The sequence below is a fragment of the Phaethon lepturus genome, unplaced genomic scaffold, assembly GCF_000687285.1.
Source record: "Phaethon lepturus isolate BGI_N335 unplaced genomic scaffold, ASM68728v1 scaffold13794, whole genome shotgun sequence".
NCBI lineage: Eukaryota > Metazoa > Chordata > Aves > Phaethontiformes > Phaethontidae > Phaethon > Phaethon lepturus.
Window position 1 is genome coordinate 21,541 of NW_010532705.1, and position 23,015 is coordinate 44,555.

The following is a 23,015-nucleotide window of genomic DNA, read 5'->3' on the forward strand; positions in this document are numbered from 1 at the left end:
AAGAGCACAAAAAGTGGGAAATTGTGCTATAAAAAATAAACAATCCTACAAGGACTGCAATTTGTTTATTTTTGATAGGTTACACATTTGCCTATATATATTTATCACAGAGCAAGAAACTTATTTTATTTATAAACACCTTTCCAATTCATAGACAGTTCTTATTTCTGACTCTTTGTTCACTTTCAGTAAATTCAAAACGATCTTTCCAAATGCCTTCCAATACCACCTGCCATTCAAATGCATTATATTAATGGTTCTCCCTGCTTACTTTGGATAAGTAATTAAATTTGGGAAGATTACTTTTCTACCACTTACCTCCTGATGAGAAAACAAATCACCAGGAAGTCGTTCTAGAAACGAGGACAGTGAAAAAGATGACTTCTTTCCTTGCACATCAATAACTTTGAGGTGCTCTGGGGAAGGGCTCAAGAAGGCGTAAAGTGCTTCACTCTGGCAGAGTCTTTCATCAGAGAGCAATTTCTATGAAAGAAAAATAATGACAGAAACAACACATCAGTTAAATATTTCTTGTTAAGGAACAAGATATGTCAGGCTATCCAATAAAACTGATTAAGACATGGCTCAGAGGTAGATTGAGAAAAAAAATCCATGTCTCACAAAAATACTTCAAAGATAATTTAAGCAGCTAGTTCTAAAGTATTAGAATGAGTAAGATTAAAGTTTTTAATCTTATAGCTTTTTTTTAATTAAAAAAAGTTCTGATTTAGAAGAAATTTGCTGTGGTGTAGCTAAAAGTAGCAATTACAGGATTCATTATTTACTATTTCTTAATTAATCAAAGTTTAAGTTAACTTACCACTAGAGGAATGGTTACTATCAGCCAAACTCACCTCAACTTCAAGCATTTTAGACAACTTTGACATTTACAACATCAAACCTTACATCTGACCTATTTGTTCTAGGCTCTCTCTTTAGTCAACAGAGAGACAACATCCACTCAATTCTCCTGCTTAGACATTTGTTGTTTTTGTCTTTGTTTTCTTACCTGCAGAAAGTTATTCAGCTGATTCTTGGATTTCTCCATGAATTTCTGGTCTATGGATTTGAAGGGCAGCTTGCTGAGGGAAGGCAACTGAACTTTCTTTAATGACGGAAAACACTGTGTAGGAGAAAGGAGAGCTCACTTAACACACATGTGCAGAAAAACACAGGTGGGTCAGAATGGAAGACTCCTTTGTACTCTCATCTCCCTTCCACATCCCTCTCAGCACCTTGAAAAACACCTTCCCTTACCCACTATGGGCTGACACATCTAAATCCTTTCCCTTCACACCACCTGAATCATTATCTATCCCTTATCAGACAGAAAGGTTAAAGCACTGTGAAAGGAAACCTTCTCTGTTCCCAAAAGCTGTCATTCCTAATACCTCCCGCTGCGCCAGAGACAAAAATCTAGTTTTTAAAGCAGGCTCTTGTATGACAGTGCAAAGCATATACCTTTTTGACATTGAGTTAGTCCAGGAAAACATTCATTATTGAGCAAAACCAAAAAATTATAAACTAGTTTTATAAGCATCTGGCAGAGGCCAGAAATATGCAGATAGAAAACTAGCTCTAAAAGGCTAAAAGCCAAAAAGCTGGCATAAAAACTGGCAGTATTAAATTTGTATCTGGTTTTCCCCTCTCCAAGCATAATTCTGACAAGCATTAGCATTTTGTATCTTCTCCCTCCCCTAACTGAGATTCGTACCTCACTGAGTTTCCGGTGTAGGTTCTGAAACTCACTGAGCTTCCTGGGAACAGTCCAGTTCTTGGTTTCAGCTCCACCAACTTCTTGTAAACTCACCATGACAGAATAACAGGGCACTTGTTCTCCATTCTCTTCTAAAACCTTGTAGGGAAGAAAGCAACAGATAAGGTATACTGCTTTGAAAGCAAAGAGTGGAACATTTGGGCTGTCAGATGACTGGCTTGTAAATTCAGTCGTCATCGCTATCCCACGCTTCTCTTGCAGTTTGAAGGCTACACATGGAGCAACACCCTTAATGGACTAAACCCAAAATGCTACGTCAGTCCTGAATCAGTTCTCCAGCTAGCCACTACTACACTTTACATACAGCTTTGCAGTGCTGTCCATCAGCAATCAAATCTCCCTGACATGTCTTCTCCAAACAGCTGCGTGTATCATTTCAGTTTTTAAGGTACCTACCATGTAGTTTTCTGATTGCTTACCAATTCTCCATCTCTCCCATCTGCATTTTCCTGACTGTTCTCCCACTATTCCCACCCCTCTTTCCCAGTGCTCATGCCGAGGCTCACCCACACGCCAGGCACAGCAGCTCTGCAGCCGGGCCCTGCCGCAGCTGGTGCTGCCTCCGAGGAATTTCTCTGCTCACTTGAGCTATTCTGCATGCACAGAACACGTAGTATCCATGCAGTGCTTACTTCCGAGGGGCTCACAACTTTACGGAAGCATTAATGAATCAAGCTGTACAACAGCCAGAAGAAGGAGGAGTGATCAACCACATTGTGCAAATGGGAAAACTACAGCAAAGGACTTAAATGATTTTTCTTGAGGCAACAGCAGCAGTGTGACCATATTATTTATTAATTTGATGAGCTACCCAAAATTTCACCCTTATGTCCTAACCGTTACAGATTTTTGTTTACTTATTTTAGGGAGACAGCTAAATACATTATGAAAGGCAAATAAGGGGAATGCATAAAATTGGGGGGGGGGGCTTTTTTTGGCCAAGCCAAACCTTCAAATGCTTGTCTTCATATACATGCAAATAACAGAAAGGTAATTATAAAATACCACTCTCACACAATCTTTTTGAGGAAAGTAAAAATCTTTAGGCTTTTGGGGCTTTTTTAAAAAAGAATATTTACTAATTCAATTAGGATAAGAATGCACTTTAAAATTCATATAATTATGACACATTTTCTGAGAAGCCTGTAAAGGTCTGGCAACACTTAAGGCTAGTGACAAATAATTTGACAAACGGCTACATCACACACAGAGACACACAGCTAAAATGTATCTTCATATTTTACATCTGTTCAGAGCTGTACAGGGAGAATATTCCCTGCGATGCACTCCTAAAGCTGCACATGGACCACTGGGAAACCCGATCTGAGGCCCAGGTTTCACATCACTTTAAAAAAAAAAAAAAAGCTGCAGCAGCACCCAGACAGCATACAAAGCACCAGCTGGAGCATCTGAAAATGGCCCTGGTTTCCAGCACAGCTATTTGGGGAACTGCCTCCCTCCTGCCAGACTACTGCAGAAAGAGATGCTTGAATAGCCTCCAAAATGTAGGTCAGAGGGACCTGGCACAGAGGGACTGGGATGTCCTGTATACCTGTATACAGCCTGTATACCCCTGAGCTAATCTGGATTTGTGTTTGTAGGTGACTCACAAACACCTCCTGGCAGCCGCTTTTAAAAACTCGGAGCTCAGTGCTGAAAATGCCGATTTCAGTCATGGTATCATCCGCCATTACGCATTTGTCCCCAGGGCAGACATTTGGATGCATGTAGGGTTACCTGAACTGTAATTGTCCGGAGAGAGTCATCCCTCTGGAAGCACATTCTCAAAATCTATTTAGGACTTAGTACTCCTCCTGCTTTTAAGTTAGGATCCACGTGCAAAATCATTTAAATTCTAGTTACTACGTGGAGACACATTACAACTTCCTTCAAATACCTTCATATAAATATCTGAAAGTCTTCAGGATCTTAAGAATGCAAAAATTTTGACAAACTTAAGTACTTGTACATTTGTTTTTCCAAATTAACGAGTCAACTGGAAAACAAAAAAATGGGATGTTAGGAGGTCTTATAAACCAGGAGATCTAGTCCTTTGCTGTAACAGGCACCATCTCATACAACTGTGATCACGAATGGATTCAAACTCGTGAAAGAATTTTTTTTCCACACCCGTTACAATAGAAGTCTGCTTTAGACTCCCATCCTGGTCATTGGAAGCATCCTTTCAACTTCCAAACTTATTTCCCATTTTTTCCAGCAACTCTTCAACCCTCCCTTATGTTTACACTTATCAATGTGTTCCTATCAGCAGCCCTATTCTCTGATTCTCCCTTTTGGTAAGCTAAGCAAACGGAAGTGTTTTCACAATCACGTCTTATGGGAGAAGTTCCTCATTCAATCCATTCAAATCCACCCTTCTCGAACACAACGGCCCAGCACCTGCAGAGCGACTGTAACGCTTCCTCATCCCGAATGGAAACCCCTCTGTTGATGTATTCAAGGGCCACATTTGCCTTTTCCACACTTGCAGCCTACTCAAGACAAACTGCACATCTGAGAAGCCATCAGTGTACCTACAGCTTCCAGACAACAGGTCCTCCAATGGGTCAGAGCTGAAGCCCAGAGCTCCCGTTGGGCACCGAACCTTGCATGCCACGCTGTGAGGCTTCACCGTGCTTCTAATATTCCCATCCTGAAAATCATCCAGTTCTTTCCGAGAACCATCCTAACCCTCTTCCAGCTTGGATTCCTCACAAGGATAAGCTTATCCTTTGTGCTCTGGTTTGGTTTTCCAAATCCAAAGGTCCTGTGATCATCTCAGCCCTGGTTGTTTCACAGCACTGGCAAGGGCTCTCAGAATTAGCCCCTGTGATGGCATTTCCACAAGTAATGGAGTATCCTCCTCAGCACTTTCTCAGCCCCTTTCCTCAGCTTACACATGAGTCTTTCAGGTTATTCACTGCTACTTACCTGGCAAGGGCAGAATCAGCCTTCAAGTACCCAAAGCAGCTTCAGGCTATTGGGGTTTTTTGCACTGGCAGCAACACCATAGCCTCAAGACAATGTGAAGGTTAATTATTTCAGAATTTACTAGCATGCCACGGATCCCTAGCCCAAAAAGAGTAAAGATTTATACCTTCTCCCTATGAGCCACAAAGTCCCAAAGAGATATGAACGGGGATGTTGACACACCTACAATCCATTAATAAAAAGTACAAGGCGTATGCCAGAGGTGAGCACCTCTTCTTACTGGGGTGTGTGGAGTGGTAACAGTAAGAAACATTCAAAAAAATATTGCAAAAACAAATGAGGAACAAATAGTATTAAATACTTTCCAGGATACACTATAGCTATTAGCTTCAGTAAGTAAAATGTAAACGTAACATTAGCAAAACGTGTAATAACAGTTCAGTAAAGTAACAAACTCCCAAGGAAAGCCGTTACTGTTAGAAGCAGTAAAGGCTGGTCCAGACATCCATCAGGAATGATTAAACATTAACAAAAATTAGCCCAGTCATCAAGCCAGTGAAGAACTGTATGACTCACCAGAAACTTCCTTCAGTCAGAGCAGCTCTCTGAAACAGCTCACTCAAGCTGTGCAGCAGTGAAACAGGGGCTAACCAGACTGCTGTTAAAAAAAAGTCCCTTAAAAGTCCCTTTTAAACATAGAAAGGCCATGCAGAAGGTATACTGGGCACTCTGTTGTTTTCCTCAATTCACAGGAAGCTAATTTCCACTAAGCCTAAACATCCTAAATTCCAAGATATTTAAGTGAGTAAGACAAGCTATTTTTTCACCTTATTCAAATCTACAAACTCCACTCCTTAAGAAAGTAATAGATTTTTTTAAGAAGATGTTATGCTCTGAAACAGTCGCCTTTCTTCGAACAGAGGAGGCAGAATGTCTGCTACAATACGAAATGATACAAGGCCAAAACCATTAAAGCAAGTAGAGCAGGTTAGGTTACATAGCTGTAAGTGTTATACCTGCTGGTATAGGGGGGAATATACCTGTCATTCTGACACACAGAATTAGACAAGTTATCATGGGTCCCCTCATTCTGCATGTTCCTACTGTCTTTTTTCAACACCTACCACTGAGTCTCCAAAGACAGTTTTATCAGAAATACCAGTTACCAAAAGACACCTAAACGGTAGATTGTACCGTTTACATTGATTGTTTTATATATTTCACACACACACAGCTAGTGCATTTATATGACTCAAAGTTACAAAGACTGAAAGATTCAAGCTAGGAGAGTACAAACAGTTTGCACACATAGTTTTCTCCCCAAGTCTTAAGTAATTCTAGGGTTTTACACATTATCTATTAACTGGTTTAGTAAATCAGTAGGTTGATGACAGGCTATTACACTTTCAGCTCAAATTCTACAGCAAAATTTACTTTTACTAAGCTTTTCTGCAAAAAACATCGGGCCACCAAGTTTTTCTCTCTCTAAAATCACAGAGCTACGTACTAGGATTAGCAACAGCGTATTTTGCAAACACAAAGACCATGTCACCTACTCATATCCCCTCATATCAGCTGCAGCCAGAACATCCCCAAGCAATTAATTAACATGGATAACTACAACATGAATGTTTTCTCCAGTGTATCCTTTGAAGCACAGAGCTGCAAACAGCACAATTAATGCAAGCCTACATTTAATTATCTAATCCAGTACTGCTTATAAATTATAGTCAAGGCAGCAAGTAATTAGAAGCCTCTCCCAACCTCCCTCTTATTTAGCCAAACCACCTTCTGATCTGGTAATAAGGGAGACCTTGGGCAGTTCAGTATGGTGCCCCTTACCAGAAAGCTGCCATTCTGCAGTTTTGCTGCACACAGTATTGCTGTTTTTTAAAACCAGACTTCAAAAGCTACAGAGAACTCTTTAAAGACAACTTAAGCACTTCACTGCTCTCAACTGTGTCACCTGCAAACAGCACTAAAATAAAACCAAACCCAGACATCTACACATTGAGAATTTGGTTTTGCAAATGGCACCTGAAGTTTTTAACCTGTTGGGTTTATTTTTTGTTTTACAGATTATGAGTTTAACTGTTAACAGACCTATCAATAGCTTGCAAGAGCTCCAGATGCAATCAAATGAACTCAACAGCACAATTTTTTCTTCCAAAAAAACCTACTTCAAGGAAACTACTTATACTTATTTAAGCAACATTTCCTTAATAGCACAGCAAGGCAAGTCAGTAGAGATACAATTAATCTTTAATTCTCCGAAGTAATACTGTCGAGAAGATTGCTTATGTATGGTGTGAACCTACAGTTACTACATAACAAGCATTTATTGGGTTCATTTCATGGCAAGTGTTAATAGAAAGGCATGAGATGATAATACTTTTTGTTTCCATTACAACTTTTTTTACATCCGTTCTACAACTGGCTGCCTACACCCAAACAGAGAGCAGAGCAAGAAAAATTTAACTTCTCCTTCAACTTACGCACAGATTTAAAGCCCCTTCTTTCTGGGTATTCTAGTCCCTCAAAACTGTACTGCTGTTAAATATAATAATACAAAACACAAAAAACGTCAGTATTGCATCTTTGAAACAAAGCAGAGACACAACTGCACCCAAGTGTCATAGCATGGTAATATAACAAGAGACAGTTCTCATGAAAAACAATGCCCCTAAGATAGCAAATTGCTTTACCCAACACCAAAACCAGTTCACATACAAGCAGGTATTTTAATAACTCGATTACAACAGTATCAGAGGAATAGAAATTTTTTATAAGCGTTGTAGTAGTGACTGGGGAAACAGTAAGAGTTCAAAAGAGGTTAGGGTTTCCTTCCCCCTCAAGTAAATATGAAGTATCAACAGTGTACACAAAGGTGTAAGGAAAGTATACACAGGTTTTTATTCTTCTCTTCATGCAAGTTTGAACTGACCCAGAAGATAAAAAGCCATTAAAAGAACATACCTCGCCTGAGACAATGAAGGCTTTCCACATGCCAAGATTCTCACACCACCAGTCCGTTCTTGCAATGTGCAGCTGAAGGTCATTGTGCTCTCTCTCCATCAGAGTAATTTCATCCTTCAGCTTAGAAACAATCTGCAGAGGAAAGTTTATTGATTACAACTAGTAAGAAAAAAAAATTGTGCAACACACCTAGCTGTGTCTTTAGGGACACTATTCAGAAAGGAGGAAAGGTACAAAAGCAGGGAGAGACAGAACAATTCACATGGAAAATAATGCTAAGCAAGAGAATCTATGATTCCTCTTATAAGCTTGCAGAACATATATTTTGTATGGGACCCTTGTATGGATCTCACAGCAAAAGCAATTAAAAAAGAGAAAACAAACCACCCAGGAATAGCTTGAGGTTAAAAATTTAATACAAAATTTGTGTGATGTTCTCCTTCATATGGCACAAAACTGTTGAAATTGGAGAAACATTTTTTACTTCGTATGACTAAGAACCGAATTTTTACCTGCCATGTCTAGAGGAGAAAAAATAAAGTCCCTGTGACAAGGTGGTCTCACGCTGTCAACCCTAATTATCTATTTAAAAGCTCCACAGATAAATGCTACTGCAATAATACAGGCATAAAAGGGACACATCTGTGCTCTTACCCCTCTGAACAGCAGTGGTTGGATGACAAATTAAGAGGAATCTTCTGTCAGCTGAGGCCGCACACACAGCAGAGCAGCTGTGGACACATTTCCACAGGTTCTGCAGGAACCTCTGGCAGAAGGGAGATGTGGAAGGGATGGGGGAATGAAGCTAGCCAGGGTGGCCTCAAACGCTACTGCCCACATCTTTCTCTTAGAGGTAGCTATCCCCAGAGCTGGGCATCAACAAACAAGTAGGGTGTCAACTGCTATTCAGAGCAGCATCTTAGCACTCACCCTGAGTGAAGGAACAAATGCACAAAGAACCCAGCTCCCGAGCAATGACTGACACCCATGTCCATTTTTGCCATCCCTAGCAGGAGGCCATTTTAGGGGAGATGCCTTGGCTACTTGTTTGTCTCATCCACTACCTACCATCTGCAACCTGAAAAGCCTGGCCCAGCTGCCTCTGAACAACAGTCCTGTCATCCTCAGTAGCAATGCAAATGAGTTGGCCTAAGACAAATGCAAATCACTTGCTTCTGCCTGAGTGTGACGATGGACTGCTTAACTGGAGCACTTTGCAAAGAGAAAAAGAGATTTTAATTTTTATTTTTTTTTATCCAAGCCCAGAAAGTTTCATATCCCTCAGAATTTTTAGTCTCATGAAAAATCTGCCCTGCAGATTTCTCCTAGCTCCTTATAAAGGAAATCATACACTGTGATACATTTGAGGTCCTTTTTTCCCCTTTATTTGAGCAAGCCAGTCACAACTGTAGAGAAGATGAAATTGTGCTAGGCTATTTCAAAGCCAGCAGAGGGAGCAGAAGTTAAGTAGCACATCCATCCGCTGCAGTGCTGCAGATGTGCCAGGGACACAAAACAAGCTGCCATAAAGAATTACACAGATACAGGTGGGTAGAGCTGTAAGGAAGAAATACTATTTGCTACCGACAAAGCAGCAAGACTACCAGGAGAGAGGTCATTATTCTATGACAGTCAAAGCAATATAAATAATATTTGCAATTTTAGTTACACAAGCTTTTAAAAAAATGAAAAAAACGAACAATTAAACTAAGCTCTGATTTCACTTTCTATAACAGGCTGATTGAAATAGCAATTTCACCTGTCCAAGAAGAGCCTGAGACAACTGGATAGTACACAAACACAGATGTAATTATTAAAAAAACCCAACAAACAACAAAACAAACCTGAAGACACTAAAAGTACTTACCTTTTTGTCAGGTTTTGGTGAATTACATATGGAATTTAGAGCCTGTTTCTTATACTCTAGTTTGTCATTTAGCTGGCGAAGTTTATTTACAGCATAACTGGCCTGTTCATTAATCCTTGTGCTGCATTCTTCAGTAGCTTCTTCACAACCTTGGCTCTAGGAATAGAGGATGGGAGTAATTGCATCATTAATATGAAGGACACAGTTATTGTTTGGTCCATAAACATCTTATGAATAACACCACTTCTTCTCGATATAGACAAAAATGTAGGTATAACAGATTCTAAGATATTCCAACCATCAGATCCAAAATGAAACATAAGTCTGTTTAAAAAAACAAAACAAAAAAAACCCACCACAAAAACCAAAGCACTCATTACCATTTATACTACAGCTCTTTGGTAACTCTCGCCAACTGCATAAAATGATCTTCAAGCTAAGGCTTTAAGTGTAAATGAGAGGAAGTATCAACAACAGCTGAGTGGTCATGGTCAATATTCAGAGCCAGATAGCAAAGCAAAATACTTATTTCTGAGCTGAAAGATAATGAGACAGGGGACAGGGCGGGATGGAACAAAACAGAAAACCCCACAGTTCTAACAAACAGTACTGCCTTCCACAAACCTTCACAAGACAGATTTATCAGCCTGTAGAACAATCTAAACCAAGTCCTTTCTTTCATAAACAGATTTTGCTGCTGTTTTTAGAAGTATTAATAAAAATGTGTTAAAAGCATATATGCATTACCCTGAACTCATAACTCATTTTCTTCTATTCATTCAGACAAAACCAATAGCTTTTTCCATCTTGTGTACCACAAGCATGCAAAAAACCTAGAAAACTTCACACCTTTCAGTCACATTCTCTTTAATGTCTTTTGGCATTTACTACAGCCCCCGCTTTCTTACCATACTTCCCCAAATAGGCAGGAACACCTTGAGATCCAGCAAACACCACACCGTGATGTTACCGCTGCCATGTTCAAAGATCTTCGAGGTCTGCTTGTGACTGAATATATCTAAATTTATCTGTGGGAAGCTATGAATCTAATCTCATTAATAAGAGATGTGCATTATTTAATGATATTCCCACTAAGTAACCTGTGTCTGTATTTAATTAACAGAAGGAAGGAAGTCTCATACTCTGCGACATTCTGTGAGTTTTAGAGGAGACAATCCTATTGTAAACTCCGCAGTATTTTACATCGTAGTTAAAAAAAAAAAATCTCAGGGGAGATACAGTAGCAACAACAATTAATCTCCTTAGTGTGATCCTCGTAAGGGAGGGAAACATAATGCAGAAGTCAGGAGTTCTAGGCTAAGAAATCCATGCCCTTTCCCAGCTCCGCATTTGCCTCCTGTGTGGCTGAGCAATTAACATTAGCTCTATGCCCTGTCCTTTCTCCTGTCTGTTCTGTTCTGCATGGACCGTAAACTCCTCAGGTCAGAGACTGCCTCCAAGAATGTGTACAGAGTTCAGCTCATGGAAGCCTGTTGTCTTCTCCTGGCACTACAATAATATAAATAATAATAATAAACAACACTGGGTGTTATTCTGTATGTATCTCTAGATGAACAGTACCATAAAATAAAAAAGCCTTATACTTGTTGGGAAGCACAGAGGTAAAAAAAAAGAATCAAAAATGCTACTTTCAACACTGAGGTATTAAAAGATTTTTCGTATGAAGTTTGGTTCTAGTGATCAAAGGACTGCAGTTAATTACAAATCAGTAAGGTTCTGCTCCCAGAGGTAGGCTACATGATTTCTGTGTCATTAACATTTCAGACAGAGCAAAAAACAATGCTGAATCACTAGGTTTATCACAAAAATGCTCGAATTACAAGACAGCAAGTTACCTCTATCCAAATTATCAAATAAACAACCAACACACTCAAAGCTGAGATCATAAAGGATTATGCCATTTTCCCCTGATTGCTAAACTGATGATGACTTCCATCTCTGAGTGCTGCAGAACACAGACTTTGGGCTTATTTTAGCGACCTGACACATGCAGCACCAATGTAACCACCAGACCCTCTTTCCCCAAAGTGCTGAATGCAGGTACTGCTCGCTTCTGTATTTTTACGTCTACTCATGACCTTTTAAAGGAGGTTTGTCCAAAGAGCAAAAAACGATGATCGATTGGAAGGAAGAAGAAACGAGCTCGTTCCACCTGCAGCAGAACCAGCAGAGTCTGGCCTTGCCCCGATTCCTATCTTCCGATTTGATTTCCTCATGTTTAATTACAGCTTACCCTTTTGCCCTCCCCTCCATGAGGATACCAGATGGCTTTTTACCTATGCAGCCATAACAGTGAAATTTATAGAAAATTAACTATATAGGTAACTCCCACAATGCCCCAGGAAGTGTGGACATAGACCTCCAAAACCAGATGTTAAAATGAAAGTAATTTGTATTTGCTAACAATATGGATCCCTCCAGAAATACTAGATTTCTCAAACATGGTTGCCTGTAACATGGGGAGGAAAAAACCCACTACTATTAGCCAGTAGTCCATTTTCACCAACATTTGGAAGACCACTGGAAGCTTCAGAAAGTATTTCTTGTAATTTATTTTCACATGAAAGACCCTAAAGCATGGTACAGAGCCATTAGGACTGCTCTATTCGAGAGATGCTCTAACAATATATGCAACTTCCTACTTAATTTGATGTTAAAAATGCAAAAAACCTAAGCAAGCTTGGCAATATATTAGTCTTTCTGGTTTCACAGCAGACACAGCCTTCAAATCTGGCACATATATATCCAAGGACTCAGGAAGGACAGATGATGCTGATGTCAAAAATCTAATTTTTTGGCAGCTACAGTAAATGTTATCTGACAGAGGACAGCTAGCCCCAAGGTGTTGGGTCACTTTTCTTAGAGAAACTGTTATCTCTGTTAGACTGAATAAAATACATAAAGAGATTAAAAAGCACACCATTTAATATTTATAAAGTTCTGGACAAAACCAGTAACATCCTTTTCTCAAAGTCCCAATGGTTGCAAACACAAGGACAGAACATCTTTGAAGTACCTACCACCCTCAACACATGCTGAGTTAGCAGTGCGAAAAGTAGAAAACACGTCTTGAATCTTTTATCAAGGAGAAGAATACAGGGAGAAACAGACAATGAAAAATTCAGCAAGCTCTAAAAGTTCATATTGAAGTAATTTATTTATAATAGCTCATCTCTGCAGATTTGCTGATATGCAGAAGACAGAAACTATAATAGCTCACCTACAGAAATGAAAGTCATATTTAAGAAGTAAGTGCAAAAGCCTTAGGTTCTGGAAAAATTGTAGATCAGCACCTCTGGGTTCTGCTCCTCTTTATCCATTTAGATCCAGTTTCAGAAAAACTATTACACTTCACTGTGTTCTGAGCAACTTCACATGTAAAATGAAGATATTCATGCTGATCTGAAGCAGCAGCCTCACTGAAAGACACTCACTAGTCAGAGATGCTCTTGTCCAAATGTTCTTAGATAAACGTAACACAAATTCCCCCGACCGATTTAAAGAACCCACTGAAAAAAGCTGCCCAGGTTGGGTTATTGCTGCCATTGGGTTATTGCTTATGAGCTTTTGAATGCTCTGTTTTAGTATTTCCAATTCTAGTGCTATTTTAATCAGTTTTATCTTCCAACATAGCCCACTAATTTGTTCAATAAATTAATAAAAAAGCACTAAGATTATATTTTTCATTACTTTTTCTCCTCTTTTGTGCAACTTTTAATACCTCGTTAGTACCTAGGAAATGCACAGGGGACAGGGACAGACAATGTCTAGACAGAAACCTACTGATGTTTCAGTAAGATTTCCTTCATTGAAAAGCAGAGCAGCTGAGCTTGTATGAGGTACGTTTTGCATTCTCTGATACTGAGGAGCATAATGAAAGATACAGAACACAAAAAGGTTGGAAATCTGAAATATCTACTTTTAAGTAATTTAAAGTTTAAGTAGTCAGTCGTTTTGTACCATTCTGTTTCAAAGAGTTTGTAAACATACCAGGTTTACCTTATGGAACTACAAGAGTAATGATATTTATAAATACATCAGAAAAAAAAAAGTAGTCCAAAGCTCAAGGACAGAAGATGCTACTATATGCTTTATTCAGGATCATCTTCAGATCATCTTAAATTAAATTATCCACGTGACTCACCACTTCATCTTTGTCCTCAGGAGTTAGCTGAGCAGAACTTCTTTCTTCTTCCTTCTTGACTGATCTCTCATATAAATCACTGACAATGAACGAGGGGTAGTATCTGTCCTTCAGAGTTTCATAAACATCTGCCTGAATTCTGTAGAATACTTCAATGCCTTTATTTCCCACAAGACTTTGCTGTATTTCTTTATAAAGGGATTTTTCCACAGGTATTTCTCTGCTTTCCACAAAAAAATTCTGATAAATTTCACTCACCAGTTGAGGTATTTCAGCCTAAGAAGCAAGGAGGGAGAGGGAGGAAGAAGAGAATAATGAAAAGATGTTAAAAATATCAGGATGACTCAGGACCCAGGTGCATAATTTGAACAATAATCAAGCTAATTTCACCCCCAGATGTACAAGAACACATCTGTGAATCAAGCACTCTGCCTGCACACCTATGCTAAGCAGTCAATTTCAGAAGTTAAATATCACTATTTGTTAAGTGAAGAAATGGCCATGCTCTAAAATGAGCATAGCTTCCACCCATTGCTTTTTTAAGTATGCTCCAAAAGCTGGTTTTAAAGAGAAAACAAGTGCTAGCGCAACGTTGTGGTCACCCTTTTAAGTTCAGATTGTAGAGTTCAGCTGTATTCAGCTCTCCTGTCTTCTGCCGGATAGGATCAACTCACTTTATGTATGACTACAGTTAATTTTTGAGGGAGAAAGAAAGAAAGAAAGAAAAAAAAAAAAAGGAAAAAAGCACACCTGAAGGGACATTTACCAGTACGCGAGGCCAGGTATTTCCACTGAGCACAGAACAACGCACAGGACTGAACTTCGCAGTAATGAATAGGAAAGAGAAGTAATGCAACACAGCTCATGATCACCTCTCTAAATTATCACCTCTCTACACTGACCCAAACTAAAAAGGTTTTATCCACTCCCTTAGTATGGCACAATGTGCTTGCCTGCCTCATGTGACATCCCACCCACATGGCTGCATGATGCTACTTTTTTGTAATCAAAGCTGCCCCTGTAGTGACAGACAACCTTTACGTTCCATGGAGGAGAGGGGCACAGTATCTTAAAATCTCTTTAAAAAAAAGAGAAGTCTTGAATAAAGGCATTATACATATTGTTTGAAAGCAAGGAGAGAAATCACAGCTGAAAGGTCATGAAATTATTTACAGCACCTTTTCAAATCATGAACATTTGGGAAAACAAAACTTGATTTATACAAGTCTCTTCACAGTGCCTGACAAACCCTTTTCATGAACACTTTTTAGCCTGCACTGGTTCTTATCCATTTCTTCAGATTATATTAATGGCTCGCTACTCACACTCCACAATTTGCCACTTTGGTTGCAGGATGTTATTTGTGTTTTCCAATTGACTAGAATCTTTTTACATAGGAAAGCAATAAAATTACAGTGAATAAAAAGTTAACTGATACTTAATAATGAAGTTCGTATTTCATGCTAGCATGAATCCTGGAGGTTTAGAACAGTTTCCCTCAAAAATCCACCCCACTGCTCACAAACAGAAAATTTGTCCCCTACATTCTTGCTCTGCACCACTGCTCCAGGATACTTCTTGCAACTTTTAAGTGGTATTTCCTATCCCTGATTCGGGGTTCTCGTTCCTACTTTATTTTAGCACAAATTACAATATAACATTGTTTCTTCCCTCTAGCAGTAGGTATTCCTGGAGAAACTTAGCTGCTTATACAGCAAGGGAACAGGGAGAGGAAGGGGTCTTTTAAAGCAAAACCTGTCTTTCAAAAGGATTTTCAAAACACATATACACAAATTTTCATGGTTTTGGATTGAATGGGCTACCTGTAATTGGCAAGATGAGAGGTTTATGGACAGACTATCCAACAGTAACGTACTTTTAAGTTTCACATGAGCTGATACCACTAAAGCCAAAATATTACTGCAAGTTTCTTCTCTGGTGGAGGGGGAAATAATTCTACTTTTGCCTATCAAGTATCCTTTTTACAGGTCATGTAAACCATCATCACAACAGTCCACAGTTTGTAAATGCCATATTATCCTCAAACATCGTCATGAAGTTAAAAAACCTGAATTGCTTAGCACCCATCCTATGCTATTGCTATTTTAAAAACATAAATACAAAGACACTTCCTAACACCAAGATCACAACAAGCAGAGATTCCTGTTAATGTACAAGCCACATGGACTTGTAATTTCTTCCACCTTGTTGGCATTCTTCAGATACTCCACAGACTCCCAAAGACTGATCAAAGCCATCTTGTCCATCCTCTCCATGTAGATCCGGAAGTGCTCTCGGTATGAAGGGTTGGCCAAAATTTCTTCAAACTGAAGAATCTGAAGAAAGGAAAACTAAGAGTAAAACCTGGAAAAATACCTAACTCTAACTTCTCTCCATCCCTTATGGGGAAAATCTTTTCACTTCATGTGCCCACAAAGCACCATGCATCCCACAAACAAGTGTACTAGATTCAACTGCACAGACTGCCTACAGGAATAGTTCTGCTTCATAAAAAAAAAAAAAAAGAGTTGTAAGTATTTAGAAGATAAATGCATCTATGCTCCTACCAGATAGAAAATGTTTCCACATGTTTCCTGCCCAGGAAGTAACACTGCATTGTGCAGGACTAAAATGGCATTTCAAGACATTCATGAAATGCTGTTGCCAAGTATTTAATTTCCAATCTTCCTGCAAGGCAGAAGACCCAAGCTGAAAGCTAACCGATCTATTCTTTGCTTGATTCAAACGAAGAGTAACGCCGGCAATTTCCACACCACAGGCCACAGAGCTTTGAGATGTATCTCAGTTATTCCCAGGGACACAGAGAAAGATGGAGTGTACTTTTTACCCTGGCAGCTAGGGCATTTGGTGGCCAGTTCCCATTAACTGAGCGTTATTGAAAAGCATCTATCAGAAATGCAGCCAGGAAAGACCATAAGCTCTGATGGTCCTAAGACTCGTCCTAAGATGAGAGAGAAGGGTGTATGTCAAGCAGAAAAGGAACTGAAACGCAGACTTCCCAAGCAGATGCTGCAACCTTTGAGCTGTTGGATCAAAAAGCCGTTACTGCTTCCTCACCCTCTACTATTTTTGTGAATCCAGGTGTTTTGAGGCAAACACCTGAAAACAAAACACCTCCCTGAAAAATGAACAGACCTTCCCACGTTGAACAAAATGAACAACCTTCTTTAAAAAACAGGACCAATTTTCAAAACACCCTCTCAAAACTAGACACGCCTTCCTCTCCAACTTTTCAGACTAGCAGCTGAACCAGTTTTCATCTATCTCATTTAGTGCTGTTACTTGTATCACCAGGAATCCAAATACAGCAGAGTGATCTTGGTCTCTTGCTTTGTACCTCACAGACACCAACCCACACCTTTTTCTTTGAAAAGAAAAGCAGGTCCTTAAGCACTGGGGCTAATGAATCTTAGCTTCCTATAACTTTGCATTTTATAGAAAAGATAATATGGTATGGAGCAAGACATGAATTCCAACTGAGACTGAGGCATTAATACTTTCTCTAATACAGGTTTTCTGATACCTAATAATAAGCCACTTATGTTTTGTCTGAAACAGCTCCCCCAAATTTTGGGCAATGTTTAAGTAAACTGTGTTTGTCTCAGTTGAAATGCTCATTTTCATCTTCAGAGTTCCTCAGTGAGAGTCATGTGCCATTCCTCTCTTTACCGTACCAATGTCTTCTGGACATGGCTTGCCCTTAGCTTCAGAGCTATTCAGGTATATGAAAACAAACTTCTCCGTTTCAGAGCTCACTCTATAAACCTCATCAAACAGCACAGAAAGGCAGGCTTGCTGAAGCTGGGCTTATTACAGAAACGGTGATCAGACTGTCGAAGAGAAGAACACAGAGATGACAGTTCAAAGGCCAGCCTTTGGTTTAGCCTCATTGCTGTGCATCATCATACCTTCTATTCAATAACTTTATCAAGGACAGTGATTTAAAATACAAGCGGAAGAGGGTCTTCCAGCCTCTTGAACAGAGATCTTCACCATCTCCGCTCTGTAAATGATAGCGGAGGTAATAAATCACAATGTAGAGCACATGCCATCACTTGTTGAGCAAGAGGTCACCTTGGTGTCTATGCCTCTGTTCTCCAAGGTATCCCCACCCAAGCTGCCAGCAAGGAGAGTAATTAAACACCCCCTCTCAAAAGTAATTGTGGGTAAGTGCTGCTGCAGGGAGCAAGGCAAGCACAACCACCCCTCTCACCTAACAAAGGGCCCATTGCACAGGTGCCTCATGGTAATTAAAGTGGTGGTGCCTAATAATGCTGTTACACAAATCTCCTAATAGTTACCTTGCAAACTGAAATACTTTAACAAAATAAATTAATAGACAGGAAAGTTTATTTAAACGTCTCTTGCAGAAATGAGACCTCACAAACATTTTATAGATTTTTAAGGCATGACTATCCTGGAATTATTAAATACATTACACACACAGTACTATAAACATTATTAAGACTTCAATGACAATGATGATGGACAAAAGAGGTTTTTAGGTTTGAGATGGTAAGTTACCATAAAATGCATGCAATCCAGGAAGTATTCTGTGGATGATACTTCCTTCTCTGATTTAAAGACCAAGACTGCGGTAATTTGTAATCCTCAGCAAAAGATCATTTTATGATTCAGTATCACCACAGATCAGAGTACAAAGCTCTAAGCAATGTTGGCACATATGCATGCATTAGGGCACGTGTACACTCTCAAATCTAATATCCAGCTAGCAGATATAATCTTAGAATTATCAGCCTCAACAGCAACCCTTCAAGTCCTTTTAAATCAAGAGCAGCTTCTGGGTTCAGAAAACCAGCAGCTTTATTGATGCCACATCCATTCCCTACTCCAACAGCAAAGTAACTAATGTACCACAGCTGGTCACAGGCTCTGCCAAAGACTAGGAAGGGGTCAGAGTTTTATTTTTTTTCCAAGCAGGGTGCTTTAACCAGCATCCCTAGCATATGCACACATAACAGCCTTGTTCTGGCCCTACGAGGCAGACATCTGGTCTTGGCAAGTCGCTAAACATAGTCGCAACCTCTCTCTGGAGAGGAACATAAAGCTACTTAATTTGGAATAGCCTGTATAGGCACCAGACACAGCATAGATGCACTGTACTACATTTCTTTGCAACACACAAGGTTCACATATGCTACAACCACATTGACCTACAATGAATAACCACAATACAGCTGGTAATGGCACTGCAGATCATGGGTGGGGTGAACAGCATTTGGGTCAGTAGTGGAGGTCTTCTGCTGGGATGATGGCACAAAGTCAGACTGCAGGACTTCTGTTTTCATTTGGATCTTCTTTTTTTGTAGAAGACAGGAATAAGAGGAATGTAAAAAATAACACTGGAAAAACATGTGTCTCTTTCCAGGTTGCATTTTAAAAACCATTAACTAATGCTTTGTCTGTACACTGACTAAAATTAAAGCATATATTCTTCTTACTGTTTTTTAAAAAGAGACAAGTCATCAGAAGGCTGTCTTTGTCCTATACAGCAGTAGCTGAACCAAATGCAATGATTAGTTATCTATCAGGAAGTATATACTACATAAGGTACCTGGCTATTTTACTGCACATACACTAATGGAAAAATCCTGCCTTGAGACTCGCATGTTCATGATCATACTTCTGTCATAAGACACTCCACCTTCAGGCAACAGGGGACCAACACCTGAAGCTTGTTTTCTTTATATCCCCCAATTCTGTACCACGAGGTATCTTGACATAACGTGATCTCACAACCTGAAGCTTGGAAAATATCACAGTGAAAATCTGATCAGTCACCAGTTATACCAGCATCTACCCACAGATGTCGTGGAAGCAAGGTCTTCTGCAGGAGTTTCAACTTAGTCCTCATCAGTAGGATTATGAACATGAACCGCCTGCACCTCAGGTGGTTTCCTTGCTATTTCACAGCTAGTCAAGGATCAGACCCCCAGAGCTCCTCCTACCACCCGTGGTTCACAAAACAGCTCCGCTAAGGAGATGCTGTGACTCCACATGTCGAATCTCACAGATGTGGTGATGTAGGTGTTATACTGAACACGACAGATGAAACAAATGGTTTGCTGAATAAACACAGACAACAAGAACTCAATTAATTACTGCAGTGCTGTGCAGGTAGTTTCTAAGAAAAAGGACTAAAACTGCACTGGCCATAAGTAGATTAGACGAGATGCTTTATATATTACACTAATTCAAACTACATTTTCTCCGAAAGCAAATCTAACACCCAGTGCACAGCATAAATCAGTATCAGAGCTAATGACGGAATTCAGATTCAGAGAGTAGCTGGGGTTCGTTTATTTGCTTATAAACATTTGATTATAACTCACTCATTCAGGATTTCCCTAGAGAACCCAGATTCAGGATAACAAGGTGAGTGAAACGTGTGCAAAGTCTATACAGTCCTGTGACTTACGTATTTATCAAACAGAAAACTGACACTGTTTTATAATTAGCTTCTGCTGTGAAAGAAAAAAAAAACAAAGTATTTCAAAGCACATAATTTTTGTCTCTCAAATCTGTAAGAGGAGAACATTGACTTTCCAAATAATCTATCTCCACATTTAAGCCCATAATCAGAACATGCATTATAGATTTTTACTCCCCTACTACCGCAAGAAAAAGAAAGCTTTCTGTAGGATGCAGAAGCGAAACCAAAATACAAGTTTAGGTCACTAGTCAGTTTGTTCACTGTTCAACTAGTACCAAAAATTCCCCAAAGTTAATAATGTATTCAAGTCTGTACTACCCTTACATAAAATAATAATTCAAACCACCATCGCAAATGCCCATTTCTGACCTGTTTCATGCAAGTTGAAGAAAAGGCGGCAAACTTCCAGTTTATTCTATACAAGCTAGCTATTTTGCAGGTTAAGTCCTAGTTTAACAGAAAAGCTGACAGAGACAGACTCTAAAAAGAAGTTATGGGCCACCAGCAGCGACACACCAACATTAGCTTATCTACTAAATCCCAAACAACACCTTGCCCTTTTGCTTAGAAAAAAGCCTGAGTGTTCAGTCAATACTGCCCACATAGGAGGGGCCAGCAGCCGAAATAGCACTGGCTGCCTTGAAATAAGAACCCAGACTGCAGCTACCCCAATGCAGGATGAGAAGCAGCAACAACGAAGAAAGTCATTCTCCTCAGCCGAACCCTGGGCATTTTTCTGTGCTCAGAAGAGAGCAGCGTGGCCTGTCTCTCATCCAGCCCCCCTCAGCTTCTTTCCTGGCAACAGAGCACTGGGGACAACAGAGGAGAGAAGCTGTTTTCCTATTTTCTACGCTGACATGGATGTGGAGGGGTTCTAGGCCTTCTTCATAGAAACACATCAAAAACTTAGAAGAGCAGTCCTGGATCCCATCATTTCTGCCATCACTATAAAAAATGCCCATGCAAGGAGTCTTTATTCCTATTAATAGCACCATTAACTCAATATGGAGCTGCTCATAGGTATACTTGCAAGATATAACTCTGAGTCAGCAGCTCCCACCAAAAATCCATCGGGTCATAAGACATGCAACATTAACAACAGGAATTCCTTTGTTTTTCATTGCAGTAATATTATATTTCTGACCAATCCCTGTCCCTATACAGTGCAGCTTCACTGCTTGACCCTGCTCCTGAACAATCTTATGTCACCATATAGCTATCCTGGAAAGTCCATAACATCTCAGCAGGCACCAAAAGTGGCATCAGTGGCTCATGTGGTGCTGCCACATGCTTCTCCCTTCCCTTTTCTCCTTGGCACCTCTCACTACACCCAACTTCAGGAAACAGATCAGAACTGTCTTGGCACAATCTATGACACACCATCTGAAATCATGCCTTAAGGACAAGTGGGGGGTAGGGAACTATTCTCTTTCAGACCTTACTCAAGAAAAACAAAACACAAATAGTGAGAACCATTTCTCCCCCATGCAACTTTTTCTGCCATGCCACTAAGTTACAATTATTATAACGACATAATGAATATTAACGATCCCTGCATGAAGAGATAACTTCTCTTCTACCTACATGAAAAAGATAAAATATTCTTTTTAATTTGAATACATCCATTACTGTACTTTGCCCAAAGGGGACAGAATAGATTACACAAGGAGGACACTAAACTTATTAAAGTTTATCAAGGATAAGTAGCCATAGTTTTATTTTTGTAGATGCTGGCTAATACAGCTGTAGTTTTTTCAACTCCAGACTACAGTGATGTTGAAAACCAGTGTTCAGTCAAAGGCTTTACATGTTTTTCTGCAATGATCACCCATGATTTTGTCAATTGGCTGCCACAAGTAATTGTTTGCTTTTGAATAACTCAGTATTTGCTAAACCCACAGGTATTTCCTACAGTAAATATAACAAGGGCCAAAGAAAGATTGCCAACATATGTGCAATATTTTATTTGAAAGCAAGTCACTACCTTCAGAAAAGCCTCTACCATATCCTTAACCCCCTACATGCAGTATGGCTGAAAAATCACACATGCTTACAAGCCACTCGATCCTTTATGAAGTTTCGCATTTAGCAATATTCCAAGCTGAGTGATCACTATGTCTTTTTGGGTACTTCAATGATCTTTCCCCAAGATAAATAAACTATGCAGCAATTAATTAACACTTGACTCCTGGGGGAAGGGAGGGGATTAATGACAGTGAGGCTAACATGATCCAGTGCGAACACATTTACAATGACCTTCAGACAACGTATGTGCTACTCGATTTATACCTTCTGACTCTGAGGGCCATCGCCTTCATCAGAAATGCCATCTTCCTGCTGATCATAAGCAGGCCCTCCCAGGAGCCTTATTCTCTTCTCGCATTGCTTCTTTGCCACTGTCAGCTGATTAATATACCTCTTCACATTGCGAGCCCTCAGTAGGTCAGCTTTCATTGCCGCGGTTTCTTTTCCTTTTGAATCTAAGAACAAAGCAAATCACAGACAGCCTTTTACAACATGAAAACATCACCGTACCATTGCCTCTGTGACCTGCCTGATCAAAGCATTTGTCGTTCAGGAATCAACTATGAACATGAACACAGATACAGGAAAGTCTGTATTTGAAACAGAATGATGACTTCGAAACATTCTCCAATGATGTCTCACAGGTTTATATATAACAGTTCAGAAAAAATCCTTATTTAAACGGCCAGGGAAATCTGACCACTCCAGCTCTCTTCCCATAGCTTTTTGCAAGGCACAGGCCCAAGACACGTACTACAGGATGTACGTTTCTCAGATGGCGTTAGGAAGCTGCCTACAG

At 39.7% G+C, this 23,015-nt stretch overlaps 1 protein-coding gene across 1 annotated transcript in view; it reads right to left on the minus strand.

Annotated features, from left to right (window-relative positions):
- SNX25 (sorting nexin 25) overlaps positions 1–22,671 on the minus strand; it is a gene marked incomplete at its 5' end in the record, with an annotated part of 32,688 nt that extends 10,017 nt beyond the window's left edge. Inside the window, 8 exons of the mRNA XM_010284930.1 lie at positions 319–483; positions 1,010–1,123; positions 1,715–1,855; positions 7,685–7,816; positions 9,552–9,707; positions 13,717–13,992; positions 15,921–16,052; positions 22,481–22,671. Coding sequence (XP_010283232.1) covers positions 319–483; positions 1,010–1,123; positions 1,715–1,855; positions 7,685–7,816; positions 9,552–9,707; positions 13,717–13,992; positions 15,921–16,052; positions 22,481–22,671 — 1,307 coding nt within the window. The remainder of the gene's footprint in view (positions 1–318; positions 484–1,009; positions 1,124–1,714; positions 1,856–7,684; positions 7,817–9,551; positions 9,708–13,716; positions 13,993–15,920; positions 16,053–22,480) is intronic.
- Between the last annotated feature and the right edge of the window lie 344 nt (positions 22,672–23,015).